This window comes from Brassica rapa, chromosome A05 (assembly GCF_000309985.2).
Source record: "Brassica rapa cultivar Chiifu-401-42 chromosome A05, CAAS_Brap_v3.01, whole genome shotgun sequence".
Taxonomy (NCBI): Eukaryota; Viridiplantae; Streptophyta; class Magnoliopsida; order Brassicales; family Brassicaceae; genus Brassica; species Brassica rapa.
The window spans coordinates 27,985,160-28,002,362 of record NC_024799.2 but is presented as its reverse complement, the minus strand read 5'-3'; the positions used below and the strand labels follow the sequence as shown (position 1 = coordinate 28,002,362).

At 32.5% G+C, this 17,203-nt stretch overlaps 2 protein-coding genes and 1 long non-coding RNA gene across 3 annotated transcripts; 2 read left to right on the top strand and 1 right to left on the bottom strand.

Moving 5' to 3' along the window:
• Positions 1–4,562: 4,562 nt before the first annotated feature.
• Positions 4,563–5,710, top strand: LOC117134223. Its single transcript, XR_004458427.1, has 2 exons — positions 4,563–4,809; positions 5,157–5,710. It is a non-coding gene; the product is annotated as an uncharacterized LOC117134223 (long non-coding RNA).
• Positions 5,711–8,760: 3,050 nt separating this feature from the next.
• Positions 8,761–11,077, top strand: LOC103855142 (expansin-A13). The gene is made up of 2 exons (XM_009132099.3): positions 8,761–9,858; positions 10,617–11,077. Exons 1-2 carry the CDS (start codon positions 9,383–9,385, stop codon positions 10,927–10,929), a joined length of 789 nt encoding a protein of 262 aa, XP_009130347.1. The 5' UTR covers positions 8,761–9,382; the 3' UTR covers positions 10,930–11,077.
• A 35-nt stretch (positions 11,078–11,112) lies between these two features.
• Positions 11,113–14,430, bottom strand: LOC103855141. The gene has a single exon (XM_009132097.3). The coding sequence runs from the start codon at positions 12,363–12,365 to the stop codon at positions 11,268–11,270; it is 1,098 nt and encodes a 365-aa protein (XP_009130345.1). The 5' UTR covers positions 12,366–14,430; the 3' UTR covers positions 11,113–11,267.
• Between the last annotated feature and the right edge of the window lie 2,773 nt (positions 14,431–17,203).

The window sequence follows — 17,203 nt, the reverse complement described above, 5'->3', positions numbered from 1 at the left end:
AAGTAATTGATAAAAAAGTTATAACGATTTCACTTGAACCATGAAAAGAGCTTAAAATACATTAATACAAATGTAGAATGTGGTTAGAAATTTTAAAACAACACTAAAGATTATAGGCTTCAGTATATAAAACATTTACCAAAAACTCAATATTTTCGTAGGGGTTAATACATAGATTTTGAAAAAATTTCAAAAAATACGACAATTTTGTTTTAATAGTTGCATCCTCTAGTAACGTATGATAATGTTCAAAGAGGTTTGGAGCCTTTGGTGTCTCCGTTTTTCAACAAAATAGTGATTTTATAGTGGTTATTCCATCGATTTAGGGAGTATTATGAAATTTTACTAAAATAATTGATAAAAAAGTTATAACGTTTCCCTTATACCATGAAAAAATACATTAATACAAATGTAGAATGTGGTTAGAAATTTTAAACAACACTAAAGATTATAGGCTTCAGTATATAAAACATTTACCAAAAACTCAATATTTTCGTAGGGGTTAGCACATAGATTTTGAGAAAATTTCAAAAAATACGACAATATTTTTTTAATGCATAGTTGCATCCTCTAGTTACGTATGATGATGTTCAAAAAGGTTTGAAGCCTTTGTTGTCTCCGTTTTAAAAGCAAATAGTGATTTTATAGCGGTTATTCCATCGATTTAGGGAGTATTATGAAGTTTTACTAAAGTAATTGATAAAAAAGTTATAACGATTCCCTTATACTATGAATAGAGCTTAAAATACATTAATACAAATGTAGAATGTGGTTAGAAATTTTAAAACAACACTAAAGATTATAGGCTTCAGTATATAAAACATTTACCAAAAACTTAATATTTTCGTAGGGGTTAGCACATACATTTTGAGAAAATTTCAAAAAATACGACAATATTTTTTAATGCATAGTTGCATCCTCTAGTAACGTATGATGATGTTCAAAAAGGTTTGAAGCCTTTGTTGTCTCCGTTTTAAAAGCAAATAGTGATTTTATAGCGGTTATTCCATCGATTTAGGGAGTATTATGAAGTTTTACTAAAGTAATTGATAAAAAAGTTATAACGATTCCCTTATACCATGAAAAGAGCTTAAAATACATTAATAAAAATGTAGAATGTAGTTAGAAATTTTAAAACAACACTAAAGATTATAGGCTTCAGTATATAAAACATTTACAAAAAACTCAATATTTTCGTAGGGGTTAGCACATAGATTTTGAGAAAATTTCAAAAAATACGACAATATTTTTTTAATGCATAGTTGCATCCTCTAGTAACGTATGATAATGTTCAAAGAGGTTTGGAGCCTTTGTTGTCTCCGTTTTTCAACAAAATAGTGATTTTATAGTGGTTATTCCATTGATTTAGGGAGTATTATGAAGTTTTACTAAAGTAATTGATAAAAAAGTTATAACGATTCCCTTATACCATGAAAAGAGCTTAAAATACATTAATACAAATGTAGAATGTGGTTAGAAATTTTAAAACAACACTAAAGATTATAGGCTTCAGTATATAAAACATTTACCAAAAACTCAATATTTTCGTAGGGGTTAACACATAGATTTTGAGAAAATTTCAAAAAATACGACAATATTGTTTTAATGCATAGTTGCATCCTCTAGTAACATATGATGATGTTCAAAGAGGTTTGGAGCCTTTGTTGTCTCCGTTTTTCAACAAAATAGTGATTTTATAGTGGTTATTCCATCGATTTAGGGAGTATTATGAAGTTTTACTAAAGTAATTGATAAAAAAGTTATAACGATTCCCTTATACCATGAAAAGAGCTTAAAATATATTAATACAAATGTAGAATGTGGTTAAAAATTTTAAAACAACACTAAAGATTATAGACTTCAGTATATAAAACATTTACCAAAAACTTAATATTTTCGTAGGGGTTAGCACATACATTTTGAGAAAATTTCAAAAAATACGACAATATTTTTTAATGCATAGTTGCATCCTCTAGTAACGTATGATGATGTTCAAAAAGGTTTGGAGCCTTTGTTGTCTCCGTTTTAAAAGCAAATAGTGATTTTATAGCGGTTATTCCATCGATTTAGGGAGTATTATGAAGTTTTACTAAAGTAATTGATAAAAAAGTTATAACGATTCCCTTATACCATGAAAAGAGCTTAAAATACATTAATACAAATGTAGAATGTAGTTAGAAATTTTAAAACAACACTAAAGATTATAGGCTTCCGTATATAAAACATTTACAAAAAACTCAATATTTTCGTAGGGGTTAGCACATAGATTTTGAGAAAATTTCAAAAAATACGACAATATTTTTTTAATGCATAGTTGCATCCTCTAGTAACGTATGATAATGTTCAAAGAGGTTTGGAGCTTTTGTTGTCTCCGTTTTTCAACAAAATAGTGATTTTATAGTGGTTATTCCATAGATTTAGGGAGTATTATGAAGTTTTACTAAAGTAATTGATAAAAAAGTTATAACGATTCCCTTATACCATGAAAAGAGCTTAAAATACATTAATACAAATGTAGAATGTGGTTAGAAATTTTAAAACAACACTCAAGATTATAGGCTTCAGTATATAAAACATTTACCAAAAACTCAATATTTTCGTAGGGGTTGTTAGCACATAGATTTTGAGAAAATTTCAAAAAATACGACAATATTTTTTTAATGCATAGTTGCATCCTCTAGTAACGTATGATAATGTTCAAAGAGGTTTGGAGCTTTTGTTGTCTCCGTTTTTCAACAAAATAGTGATTTTATAGTGGTTATTCCATAGATTTAGGGAGTATTATGAAGTTTTACTAAAGTAATTGATAAAAAAGTTATAACGATTCCCTTATACCATGAAAAGAGCTTAAAATACATTAATACAAATGTAGAATGTGGTTAGAAATTTTAAAACAACACTCAAGATTATAGGCTTCAGTATATAAAACATTTACCAAAAACTCAATATTTTCGTAGGGGTTAGCACATAGATTTTGAGAAAATTTCAAAAAATACGACAATATTTTTTTAATTCATAGTTTCATCCTCTAGTAACGTATGATGATGTTCAAAAAGGTTTGAAGCCTTTGTTGTCTCCGTTTTAAAAGCAAATAGTGATTTTATAGCGGTTATTCCATCGATTTAGGGAGTATTATGAAGTTTTACTAAAGTAATTGATAAAAAAGTTATAACGATTCCCTTATACTATGAATAGAGCTTAAAATACATTAATACAAATGTAGAATGTGGTTAGAAATTTTAAAACAACACTAAAGATTATAGGCTTCAGTATATAAAACATTTACCAAAAACTTAATATTTTCGTAGGGGTTAGCACATACATTTTGAGAAAATTTCAAAAAATATGACAATATTTTTTAATGCATAGTTGCATCCTCTAGTAACGTATGATGATGTTCAAAAAGGTTTGGAGCCTTTGTTGTCTCCGTTTTAAAAGCAAATAGTGATTTTATAGTGGTTATTCCATCGATTTAAGGAGTATTATGAAGTTTTACTAAAGTAATTGATAAAAAAGTTATAACGATTCCCTTATACCATGAAAAGAGCTTAAAATACATTAATACAAATGTAGAATGTAGTTAGAAATTTTAAAACAACACTAAAGATTATAGGCTTCAGTATATAAAACATTTACAAAAAACTCAATATTTTCGTAGGGGTTAGCACATAGATTTTGAGAAAATTTCAAAAAATACGACAATATTTTTTTAATGCATAGTTGCATCCTCTAGTAACGTATGATAATGTTCAAAGAGGTTTGGAGCCTTTGTTGTCTCCGTTTTTCAACAAAATAGTGATTTTATAGTGGTTATTCCATTGATTTAGGGAGTATTATGAAGTTTTACTAAAGTAATTGATAAAAAAGTTATAACGATTCCCTTATACCATGAAAAGAGCTTAAAATACATTAATACAAATGTAGAATGTGGTTAGAAATTTTAAAACAACACTAAAGATTATAGGCTTCAGTATATAAAACATTTACCAAAAACTCAATATTTTCGTAGGGGTTTAAACATAGATTTTGAGAAAATTTCAAAAAATACGACAATATTGTTTTAATGCATAGTTGCATCCTCTAGTAACATATGATGATGTTCAAAGAGGTTTGGAGCCTTTGTTGTCTCCGTTTTTCAACAAAATAGTGATTTTATAGTGGTTATTCCATCGATTTAGGGAGTATTATGAAGTTTTACTAAAGTAATTGATAAAAAAGTTATAACGATTCCCTTATACCATGAAAAGAGCTTAAAATATATTAATACAAATGTAGAATGTGGTTAGAAATTTTAAAACAACACTAAAGATTATAGACTTCAGTATATAAAACATTTACCAAAAACTTAATATTTTCGTAGGGGTTAGCACATATATTTTGAGAAAATTTCAAAAAATACGACAATATTTTTTAATGCATAGTTGCATCCTCTAGTAACGTATGATGATGTTCAAAAAGGTTTGGAGCCTTTGTTGTCTCCGTTTTAAAAGCAAATAGTGATTTTATAGCGGTTATTCCATCGATTTAGGGAGTATTATGAAGTTTTACTAAAGTAATTGATAAAAAAGTTATAACGATTCCCTTATACCATGAAAAGAGCTTAAAATATATTAATACAAATGTAGAATGTAGTTAGAAATTTTAAAACAACACTAAAGATTATAGGCTTCAGTATATAAAACATTTACAAAAAACTCAATATTTTCGTAGGGGTTAGCACATAGATTTTGAGAAAATTTCAAAAAATACGACAATATTTTTTTAATGCATAGTTGCATCCTCTAGTAACGTATGATAATGTTCAAAGAGGTTTGGAGCTTTTGTTGTCTCCGTTTTTCAACAAAATAGTGATTTTATAGTGGTTATTCCATAGATTTAGGGAGTATTATGAAGTTTTACTAAAGTAATTGATAAAAAAGTTATAACGATTCCCTTATACCATGAAAAGAGCTTAAAATACATTAATACAAATGTAGAATGTGGTTAGAAATTTTAAAACAACACTCAAGATTATAGGCTTCAGTATATAAAACAATTACCAAAAACTCAATATTTTCGTAGGGGTTAACACATAGATTTTGAAAAAATTTCAAAAAATACGACAATTTTGTTTTAATAGTTGCATCCTCTAGTAACGTATGATAATGTTCAAAGAGGTTTGGAGCCTTTGTTGTCTCCGTTTTTCAACAAAATAGTGATTTTATAGCGGTTATTCCATCGATTTAGGGAGTATTATGAAGTTTTACTAAAGTAATTGATAAAAAAGTTATAACGATTCCCTTATACCATGAAAAGAGCTTAAAATACATTAATACAAATGTAGAATGTGGTTAGAAATTTTAAAACAACACTCAAGATTATAGGCTTCAGTATATAAAACAATTACCAAAAACTCAATATTTTCGTAGGGGTTAACACATAGATTTTGAAAAAATTTCAAAAAATACGACAATTTTGTTTTAATAGTTGCATCCTCTAGTAACGTATGATAATGTTCAAAGAGGTTTGGAGCCTTTGTTGTCTCCGTTTTTCAACAAAATAGTGATTTTATAGTGGTTATTCCATCGATTTAGGGAGTATTATGAAGTTTTACTAAAGTAATTGATAAAAAAGTTATAACGATTCCCTTATACCATGAAAAGAGCTTAAAATACATTAATACAAATGTAGAATGTGGTTAGAAATTTTAAAACAACACTCAAGATTATAGGCTTCAGTATATAAAACATTTACCAAAAACTCAATATTTTCGTAGGGGTTAACACATAGATTTTGAAAAAATTTCAAAAAATACGACAATTTTGTTTTAATAGTTGCATCCTCTAGTAACGTATGATAATGTTCAAAGAGGTTTGGAGCCTTTGTTGTCTCCGTTTTTCAACAAAATAGTGATTTTATAGTGGTTATTCCATCGATTTAGGGAGTATTATGAAGTTTTACTAAAGTAATTGATAAAAAAGTTATAACGATTCCCTTATACCATGAAAAGAGTTCAAAATATATTAATACAAATGTAGAATGTGGTTAGAGATTTTAAAACAACACTAAAGATTATAGGCTTCAGTATATAAATATTTACCAAAAACTCAATATTTTCGTAGGGGTTAGCACACAGATTTTGAGAAAATTTCAAAAAATACGACAATATTTTTTAATGCATAGTTGCATCCTCTAGTAACGTATGATGATGTTCAAAAAAGTTTGGAGCCTTTGTTGTCTCCGTTTTTAAAGCAATAGTGATTTTATAGCGGTTATTCCATCGATTTAAGGAGTATTATGAAGTTTTACTAAAGTAATTGATAAAAAAGTTATAACGATTCTCTTATACCATGAAATAAGCTTAAAATACATTAATACAAATGTGGAATTTGGTTAGAAATTTTAAAACAACACTAAAGATTATAGGCTTCAGTATATAAAACATTTACCAAAAACTCAATATTTTCGTAGGGGTTAACACATAGATTTTGACAAAATTTCAAAAAATACAACAATATTGTTTTAATGCATAGTTGCATCCTCTAGTAACATATGATGATGTTCAAAGAGGTTTGGAGCCTTTGTTGTCTCCGTTTTTTAACAAAATAGTGATTTTATAGTGGTTTTTCCATCGATTTAGGGAGTATTATGAAGTTTTACTAAAATAATTGATAAAAAAGTTATAACGATTCCCTTATACCATGAAAAGAGCTTAAAATACATTAATACAAATGTATAATGTGGTTAGAAATTTTATAACAACACTAAAGATTATAGGCTTCAGTATATAAAACATTTACCAAAAACTCAATATTTTCGTAGGGGTTAACACATAGATTTTGAAAAAATTTCAAAAAATACGACAATATTGTTTTAATGCATAGTTGCATCCTCCACTGATGTATGATGATGTTGAAAGAGGATTGGAGCCTTTGTTGTCTCCGTTTTAAAAGCAAATAGTGATTTTATAGCGGTTATTCCATCGATTTAGGGAGCATTATGAAGTTTTAATAAAGTAATTGATAAAAAAAGTTATAATGATTTCCCTTATACCATGAAAAGAGCTTAAAATACATTAATACAAATGTAGAATGTGGTTAGAAATTTTAAAACAACGCTAAAGATTATAGGTTTCAGTATATAAAACATTTACCAAAAACTCAATATTTTTGTAGGGGTTAGCACATAGATTTTGAGAAAATTTCAAAAAATACGACAATGTTGTTTTAATGGATAGTTGCATCCTCTAGTAACGTATGATGATGTTCAAAGAGGTTTGGAGCCTTTGTTGTCTCCGTTTTTCAACAAAATAGTGATTTTATAGTGGTTATTCCATCGATTTAAGGAGTGTTATGAAGTTTTACCAAATTAACTGATAAAAAATTAAAACGATTCCCTTATACCATGCAAAAATTTTAAAATAAGTTAATAAAAATATAGAATGTGGTTAGAAAATTTTAAACAACACTAAAGATTATAGGTTTCTTCAGTATATAAAACATTTACCAAAAACTCAATATTTTCGTAGGGGGTTATCAAAAAAATACGACAATATTGTTTTAATACATAGTTTCATCCTCCACTATCGTATGATGATGTTCAAAGAGGTTTGAAGCCTTTATTGTCTCTGTTTTTCAAACAAATAGTGATTTTATAGTGGTTATTCCATAGATTTATGGAGGATCTAGTATGTTTTACTGAATTAATTTAGAAAAAAAATTATAACGATTCCCTTATACAATGAAAAACAGCTTAAAATACTTTAATAAAAATTTAGAATGTGGTTAGAAATTTTAAAACAACACTAAAGATTATAGGCTTCGGTATATAAAACATTTACCAAAACCTTAATATTTTCGTAGGGGTTAAGACATAGATTTTGAGAAAATTTCAAAAAATAAGACAATATTTTTTTAATGCATAGCTGCATCCTCCAGTAACATATAATGATGTTTAAAGACGTTTGAAGCCTTTGTTGTCTCCGTTTTTCAACATAATAGTGATTTTATAGCGGTTATTCCATCGATTTAGGGAGTATTATAAAGTTTTACAAAATTAATTGATAATAAAATTATAATGATTCCCTTATACCATGAAAAAGAGCTTAAAATACCTTACTACAAATTTAGAATGTGGTTATAAATTTTAAAACAATACTATAGATTATAAGCTTAAGTATATAAAACATTTACCAAAAACTCAATATTTTTGTAGGGGTTAACACATAGATTTTGAGAAAATTTCAAAAAATACGACAATGTTGTTTTAATGCGTAGTTGCATCATCTACTAGCGTATGATGATGTTCAAAGATGTTTGAAGCCTTTGTTGTCTCCGTTTTTCAAGCAAATAGTGATTTTATAGTTGTTATTCCATCGATTTAAGGAGTATTACGAAGTTTTATTAAATTAATTGATAAAAATTATAACGATTCTCTTATACCATGAAAAAATCTTAAAATACATTAATAAAAATGTAGAATACGGTTAGAAATTTTAAAACAACACCAAAGATTATAGACTTCAGTATATAAAACATATACCAAAATCTTAATATTATCGTAGGGGTTTGTAACAAAGGGTCGGTTCATATATGGTGTGGACTCGATGAATGCAAACAAATTTCACGATATCTTTTACTCTATATACAGACAAATTTTAAGCTGCCATGGGAAAAGTTCCATGCAGTTCCTGATGGTGGACATTATATTATCCATGAGAGACGACACTTGGAAGCCACTATCAAAGCCGCTTGTACTGAATGAAGATTATGAAAAGAAAAGAATAAAACTGCACAATGTTGGTATGTTATGAATATAAACATATATAGTAAAAATGTTAATCCTAAAGTTCATGTATGTATAACTATTTTCGAACTGAAAAAAAATGGCTCATAGATTAATATTCCGTTTCTGAAAGTAAGATTTTTTAGAGTTTATTTTTGTTCCACAAAATTATTTTTTTAAAGATACTTTTGTATACTTTTGAAAAACATTAATTATGAATATTTAAATTGATTATGGTGAATAATTATTGGAAAGTGTATTAAAAATAAATTGTAAATATTTGTTATATTTTAATAAATATGAAAATTCTAGAAAATTTTACTTCAGTTCAGAAAGGGTAATATTTAATTAGTACATAAAAAATAAATAAATAAAAGTTTTGTTCCGACACAACTTGAAAGATCTAGTTGACCGATAAACTGTTAACTTCAAACATGTCCACATCTGGATGTGATTTGAGCTTAGTTTTTTCTTTAGATTGAGGGTAATATAGTCATTTCAAGAAACCGACAAACCAGTAAAACGAAAATGTTTTCCACTAAAAGAGTAAAGACAACACGCAAAAGGAAAACAAAACTAATCACACTTCGCACTTTCTCCTCAAACACTCTCGCCGGAGATGCAACTGTTTCTCCTCCTTCTCCTCCTCGCCGCACTATCTCCTCCGGCGACTTCCCACTACTCATCCTCAACCTCATCTCCATCTTCCTCCTCCGTCTCCGAATGGCGTCCAGCTCGAGCCACCTACTACGCCGCCACGAATCCTAGAGACTTGGTAGGCGGTGCGTGTGGATACGGAGATCTCGTCAAATCTGGATACGGTATGGCGACGGTTGGTCTGAGCGAGACTCTGTTTGAGCGTGGTCAGATCTGTGGCGCTTGTTTCGAGCTCAGATGTGTCGATGATCTCCGTTGGTGTATCCCTGGAACTTCGATCATCGTCACCGCTACGAACTTCTGCGCTCCTAATTACGGGTTTGATCCCGACGGTGGTGGTCATTGTAACCCACCGAACAAACATTTCGTGTTGCCGATCGAAGCGTTTGAGAAGATCGCTATTTGGAAAGCGGGGAACATGCCCGTGCAGTATCGCAGGTGCGTTTCCTCGAAATCCTCAAACTTTATTCGCGTTTCTTTAGTGATGCTTTTGCGGTTGTCGGAACACGCAGTTCTGTCTTTTTGGCCTCTTTTTTAATTTGAATTTTTTTAAACAATTCATTCAAGCTATGATGAGATGCTTTTGATTTTGTTTTTTATATTCGGATTTGAGATTTTAGGAATTTATAAACATTTATTAGGAATTTTAGTTAAAAAAAAATTCATAATTAAAAGCATTATCCCACCTATAAAAAAATTCAAAAACATTTTGGAGGCCAATGCTAACATTTCATTAGTCTCTGTCCCAGCTCCGTTTATTTATTAGACATCTCTGTGCTTTATATGAGCTGAGTTTGCCCTACATGGTCTCCTGAATTTGAAAATTACTGTATTACCCCTGCCGCTGATCGTTTCTACTTTAAGTAAACAGATGAGACTAGTGTGTAACAAGATTCAACTATGGTATAGAAATGTGGTTTGGATTAATGGCGTATTGTAGTATGTGTTATGTATAGGAACATTAGGTTATGGAGTGCAGGAGTATATTAACCATGAGAGAAAGTAGAATAAGAATCAATGGTAGAATTTGACCAAAAAAGAAGAAAAAAAAAAGAATCAATGAAAGGACTGAAACTGATTGCTTCTAGGAACCAAGCCATCACTGATTTTTTTCGGTTTATGCTACTATGATTCATTGGTTTGTGGAGTGTTTTGTGACTATACAGATCTTATAACCATTGGTTTTACCGAAACAGGATAAACTGTAGAAAGGAAGGGAGCATTAGGTTTACAGTAGACGGTGGAGGCATTTTCATTTCGGTTCTGATCACCAATGTTGCCGGATCCGGTGATATATCCGCTGTGAAGATCAAAGGTTCGAGAACCGGGTGGTTACCAATGGGTCGTAACTGGGGACAGAACTGGCACATCAACGCCGATCTCAAGAACCAAGCTCTCTCGTTTGAAGTAACTTCTAGCGACAAATCAACCGTGACAGCTTACAACGTCGCTCCAAGAAACTGGGATTACGGACAAACCTTTGAAGGCAAACAATTCGAGACTCCGTAAGACACACACACCGTTATATCTCGTGATTCTTTTTGTTACTAGTGAGAAATTTTTGATGGCAAGTCTTATGTATTTTGGTGATTACAAAAACATCACTACTGTATCTATTTGTTGTTTACATTACTAATGAAAAGAATGCATTATATAATTCAAAGTCGAAAGATATTAAAACCAATAACCAAGAATGTAAAGTTCACTTAGATCATTTAGACCAAAAGGATCACCGTGTGTTGTAAAAAAAACTCCTATGAACATCCCATTTCTCTTTAAAACTCTACAAATAAAACTCCAAACATAAAAATAAAAAGAAATGAAAAAAAAAACCTGTAATCAATCTCTCATAAAGTTTGATGAGATTCAATAAGCAAGGCGTTGAGCATGACATGAACCGCAGCATCATACACCGCAGAGTCATAATGCATCCCATCGAGCGTACACTGCGGTCCACAGTTCCAAGTAAAAGACTGAACATCAAGCAAAACAAGCGGCCCGCCCATCTGCCGCAAGATCTTACTCTCCCCTAACGACCTATCGTACTCATGCCACACCGTATCACTCATCTTCTCCTTCTTCTCATCAGTATTCAACATCCCGTTGATCAAAACCGGCATCCCTATCCAAAACATATGCATAGACCTCCCCGAAACCGATCCTCCTCCTCCTTCTTCCCCCTTGGTCCTCACGGGGACTAACAACTCAACATGACTCCTCAGCTCCTTAAGCTGAGAACCAAAGTCTGACGCGTTGTTGACGTGGAGCATATGCCATAACCCACTCCCCATAATCACAACGTCGGGATACTTGTTCTTCTTCTTGTACGACACGACAAGATCATCAAGATCTTTCTCGTAAGGAGCCCAGACAAACTCCACCTTCATCCCAATCTCTTTAACCATAATACTGTAATCACTATGCCTCTTGAAAAGCTCCTCTCTAACCGAGCCCATAGCTTCAGACCCCGAGCCCAACACCAGGCCCAATAACGACAACGCCACGAACCTCGCCTGAGAGTCCCCAGCGATGACTATCCAAGATCCGTTCAAGAGCTCGGAGACATCGAGCTTATCCAACTTCTGAAACTCGCAGCTCAGAACTTTCCTCGATCTCACCCAATCCCAATTCTTCTCGAAGTAATCAAGCTTCGAAGAACCGTTGTTGCTGTTTCTAGGTCTTGGCTTAACGTCCCAGACGATCTGGTTCACCTCGTTGATGCAGGAGACGCGGTGATCGTAGACGACGACGGAGGAGACGGAGGCGACGATGTCGGAGACGGAGGGGAAGTAAGGGGTGAGGTGGACGCAGACGGCGAGGGAGATGAAGAGAGCGCCGCTGAAGAAGAGCATCTTGTGCCTGCTGAGGTGCCAGCCTGCCATAGCCATGGGGACGAAGAGGACGAAACACGCTGCTAATACTCCGAAGTGGATCGCTCCTAGCATCTGTCTTCTTCGATCGAAGGTTTCAGACACATCTAAAGATTATTATTAGATCTTTTAGATTAACAAACGAATTTCATTTTTTTTTCTTTCTGTAATTAAAAAAAGATAGGGAGGGGGGGCTACGACGAGTTAGGTTTGGTGAAGGGATTCAATCGAAAATTGAAAATAGAATTGAAGGCAAAGATGAAAGCTTGGTGAAATTGAAAGGAACAGAACAACCGTAGGTTTCTTCTTCTTTCTTTTTTTTTTCTTTTTTAAGTTTCCATTTTTGTAAGATCTCGGACATTGTTTCAGCTCATCTTAGCCTTGAGAGTGAAGATGACGCTAACGGGCGCACTGCGCTTGATATCACGTGATCGCTTTAACTTTCTGAAATGACAATGGAGCCCCTGAGCCCAATTAAGCTTTATGGCCCTTTTGCTAGCCCAAAAAGCTTTTTTCAACCTGTTTTTAGTAGATTTATTAAATTGCAATAGTTGGGCCCTGTTTTGTAAGCTTAATAAGAGTCCTAAAGTTTAAACAAAATTGTTGAAAATAATGCTAGCCGGCTAGCCCCTGTGCTGCATGCCTGCATTTGAACTGTGAGCATGGCCCATATTAACTGACCTGATTATTATCAATATATTTTGAAAACGTTCTACACGTTAAATGAAGAGACAACGTTGGGATGTACACACATACAAACAAGGAGAATCAGACATTCAGACCCAGTCCGGTTTAGACTTTAGAGTATAGTGTTTGCACAGGTATTTGAACTTTGGATCTTGACAACTGTCTCCTACCCCATGTATACCAAATACATTCAATTCATTTCACATTATTTCATTTTATATGACTTCCTCGTTCTGTTTTTGTGTTACGATCTATATACAGTATGTATCATTAGTATATACACCCTATCTCAATAGAAGGCTAAATAGTTTTATAGAGATAATATAGTTTTATAGAGATGTGTGTGAACGCCATGAAGAAAGAAGTAAAGAACCTAAAGATGGATTCATGTTAGGGAAATGTTTCAAGATGGGGTATGTACACATTGTATTTGTATATACATGTAGATAGGTTTAAGATACATGTATATATATGACGATACATAGAAAGAGAATATGGAATTGGAATAAGGAAAGAAAAAGGTTACGACGATGATGAGAAAGGCTGAGAAGTGATTCTCCAGGGTTGGCCCATCAATAGCTTCCAAGGATTTTTTCACATGTTCACAACTGATGGACCCACATGATCATATATTTCATAAATGCTTTTTGGTCTTCTTAATTCGTTTTGTTTATATTATATGAGTCGGGTCTCATACGTGGAATCTAGATAGATTATAATGGTGGATCGACCTATAAATTTGACTTATTTTTAGTGCGAGCCATGTATAAACTATGATGTATATATGAAGCTGATGAGCTAATTATATAGAAAATGAAACTGAGATATACTTATAAATGAAACTGAGATATACTTATAAATGAGAAAATGGAAAAAGTAAGAACTCAAATCAATTGAAACACTATCTAGTTTTAAAAGAAGGTCTAGGAACGTAGATCGGTGGCAATGAGAAGGAAAAGAGACAGTTATTTCAGTTAGAAGTGCCGCCAAAGACCAAAGAAAAAAAGAAAGATTGCAACAGTTTTGGGGTAACCCAATATTCGATCTCCATGCAACCAATAGAATTCTAACACGTGTAAATACATATTCTAGACCTACAACATTTGGAGAAGCATGGGATAATTAAGGAGGCAACTTGATGAAAGAAACACGGTTTTGTATTTAGGGCGACAATTTTCGATTGACAATTCCGGTTTACTACTTAATCACCTCGTGGTCATGTTAATTAACCATTCGGTTGATGATATATTCTTTGTACCATACGTGTATGCATCATATTACAATGTTTATTTAAAAACAACAAATCTAAAAACTTCCAAAATATATTAACAGAGTTTCCACCACTCTTAAGAAAAATACAACAAATACATGTTACAAGAAATGTGTTCTTGTTTTAGCATTAAAAGAAAAAGAATGTGCTCTTATTAAATATTAATGTATATATGTGAACAAAAACCTCAGAAGTGAGAACCTCTTGTTGTGTGTACATATAATCTACAATATAAAACTTAGAATTAGCACATTATTTATGCGTCAGACAAAATAATAATAAAAATTATTCTATAAATCACAATACTAAAAGGGGAATTTCCTCAAAATCTAGCTATGCCACATCATCAAAAATATTCAACCAATCAGAACATTTTATTTTTGGGTTTGGGCTTAAAGTTTGGTTTAGATCTGGGCTTAAAGTTCAGTTACCCCAAAACGCACATGAATGGAAACCCTAAATCAGATTAATCAAAAAATATGGAAGTCGTCTCTTCTATTCCTTCATCGGAGTCAGCGACGCCTGAGGTCCATAAGTCGTATTTTCAAGCACTAGCCGTTACTGGAGTCGGTTTAGATATCTCTCCACCGCCGCCAGGGCATTGACTCTTCCTTCTAATTCAGCCCTCTTGAAGCGATCAGTTTGATTCTGTGATTGTTGATGAGCAGAAGTAAGGCGGAAGTGAGACTACTATTACAAGATTGGTACCTTCTAACTCCATCTCTAATCTGAAAAGCGTTAAAACCGAGCCTCCAAGCAAGATTGGTACCTCCTAACTTCATCTCAGCGTAGTTTCGTTTCCTCCGTGACTTCTAAGCAAGCCTACAAGCAAGATATCTTTATTTTCTCTCAGAAAGTTTCTTTATTTCCAAGTTTTCTCGGAATTCTATTTTTCCTGTCTTTGCTCATGGATTACTACACAATTGTTGTGCTGGATCTGCTGCTTCTATTATTAGGAAGATCTGTTTTTTTTCTTTTGTTTTTTTCTTACCAGTGGACTAATTTAAAACCTCTGGAGACCTGTGTTTGTATGAATTTAGGACTTATCAGTCAAACTGAATTTTGACTAGCATCTCCTCATCTAATTGCATTTGCTTAGCCTCGGCTTTGACTTTGTGTGTGATACGAAGAGGAGTTTGTGGCACATTCTGCTGCTGTCAACTGTCTAAAGATCGGAAGGAAATCATCCTGGTCACTGGTGGGGAAGATCACAAGGTCAATCTCTGGGCTATTTGTAAGCCCAACGCCATCCTGCTCAGTTCTTTCTTCCCTTCTACTGCTTCTCTTGATGTAATGTAGTAGCGTGGTCTCTCTTTTACTGAGTGTCTATCTTATCTGTTTTGTGGCCAGAGATTCAGTTACCTTTGATGCTTCCGAGGTCTTAATTGCAGCAGGAGCTGCTAGCCAGAACAATCAGTCTCGCAAGAGAAAAGAACTTGACAAGAAGGTGAGATACAAGTTATAATTTTGTATGTTGAAAGAAATTATATCTTAGGTTTATTGGACATTTCTCATAACTCATTGTTGATATGTATGAAGATAAAAGGATGTGGAGGGATGGCACGAAAGATATGTTTCTTACGACTAAATATTAAAGGTTGGAGTTCTTTCAAAGAGTTCATAGACAAAGAAGATAAGAAGGATTTGGCTGATGTTGAGGTGAACCCAGATACTGCTTCTTTTTTGTTTTTTTTTTTTAAATTCTGGCATGGCCATTGCTTCCTATTTCTTCATCGCTATACTGATTTCCTTCTTTTGCCTTTTCAGGTCACGCTTGGCGAGCTAGAAGCTGAACTTTCCGAAACCAATGTTGTTAATGACAAGCTGCAGCGCTCTTACAATGAACTTGTGGAGTACAAGCTCCTTCTTGACAAGGTAATATGACAGAGAGTCCTCATTTGGTTCATAACTAATTTGACAGTTTTGTAGTTACTTAAAATATACTATTATAAATGATCTTTGGCCAGCACAATTTTAATGAATGTACATGACTTTCCATGAATTGCGTATTTAAACTCTTATCTTAAAGCGTCAGATATATATCTCATGCATTCATGTGTCTGTTGTGAGTTTTTTAGGCTGGTGATCTTCTTGCTTTAGCCCATAGACATCCTTGAGGCTCCTTTGCTGCAGGAAGTACGAGATATGCAACTGTTTTACTTTTCCAAGTTGTGTGTTTCTGCAAATAGCCTTATAAGCTGTCCTTTTCAACATGAGTAGCCTATTGATCCAACAAAGCAAGTAAAGCTTGGATTCCTCAATGGGCTGGTGCCACGCGATAAGTCTATGGTGTTCGAGAGGATCCTATTTCGAGCACCTAAGGTAACATCTTAATACAACAGTCTGAGTTCGTTGTTGATACCAACTCTGGGGGAAAAAGTTAACTTCTTATTTTCTACTCTTACTTCTTAAAATTAAAAGTGCAGCATTTTTCTATTGCAGGACTGCTTTTAATGTATATAATTTTTTCCCCATAGTCTCATGCAAGTTAGAGTCTAAATTCTATATGTAGTTTATGCGTTCTCATCTGCATATGTTTATATTTGACATTGGTTCTGCCTCTAATTTTTATTATGTTTTGTTGATCTACTAACCAAGAATAGATTTACATGGATTCCCAAAAAAAGAAGTGCAAAAATTCAATACAAGATACCATGATATAGCTTTCAGTGAAGATCTTGGCAGACAAGCTCAAATGATGATTGAAGATGTATTATCTCTAGATATATGATTGATTCTGGTGTTTTTCATTCTGACTCATCATCATGAATTCTAAGTATTCTTTTAGATGTACAACTATTAATTTAATTTCTGGGCGCGAGTGACAAGTGATAATGTAGTCAGTTTTTTGTATAATAGCCAACAATATACGATTTATTTATGAATATTCTATCTCAACTAAATGACTTCTCTAAATATGCGTTTAATAAGTTGGCCAATACCTCCACAAATTATC

Excerpts from the sequence above, each read along its gene's own strand:
- LOC103855142 (XM_009132099.3), top strand. The coding sequence starts at position 9,383 with ATGCAACTGTTTCTCCTCCTTCTCCTCCTCGCCGCACTATCTCCTCCG. Across the intron at positions 9,859-10,616 it reads ATGCCCGTGCAGTATCGCAG|GATAAACTGTAGAAAGGAAG; the intron begins GTGCGTTTCCTC and ends TTACCGAAACAG.
- LOC103855141 (XM_009132097.3), bottom strand. The coding sequence starts at position 12,365 with ATGCTAGGAGCGATCCACTTCGGAGTATTAGCAGCGTGTTTCGTCCTC.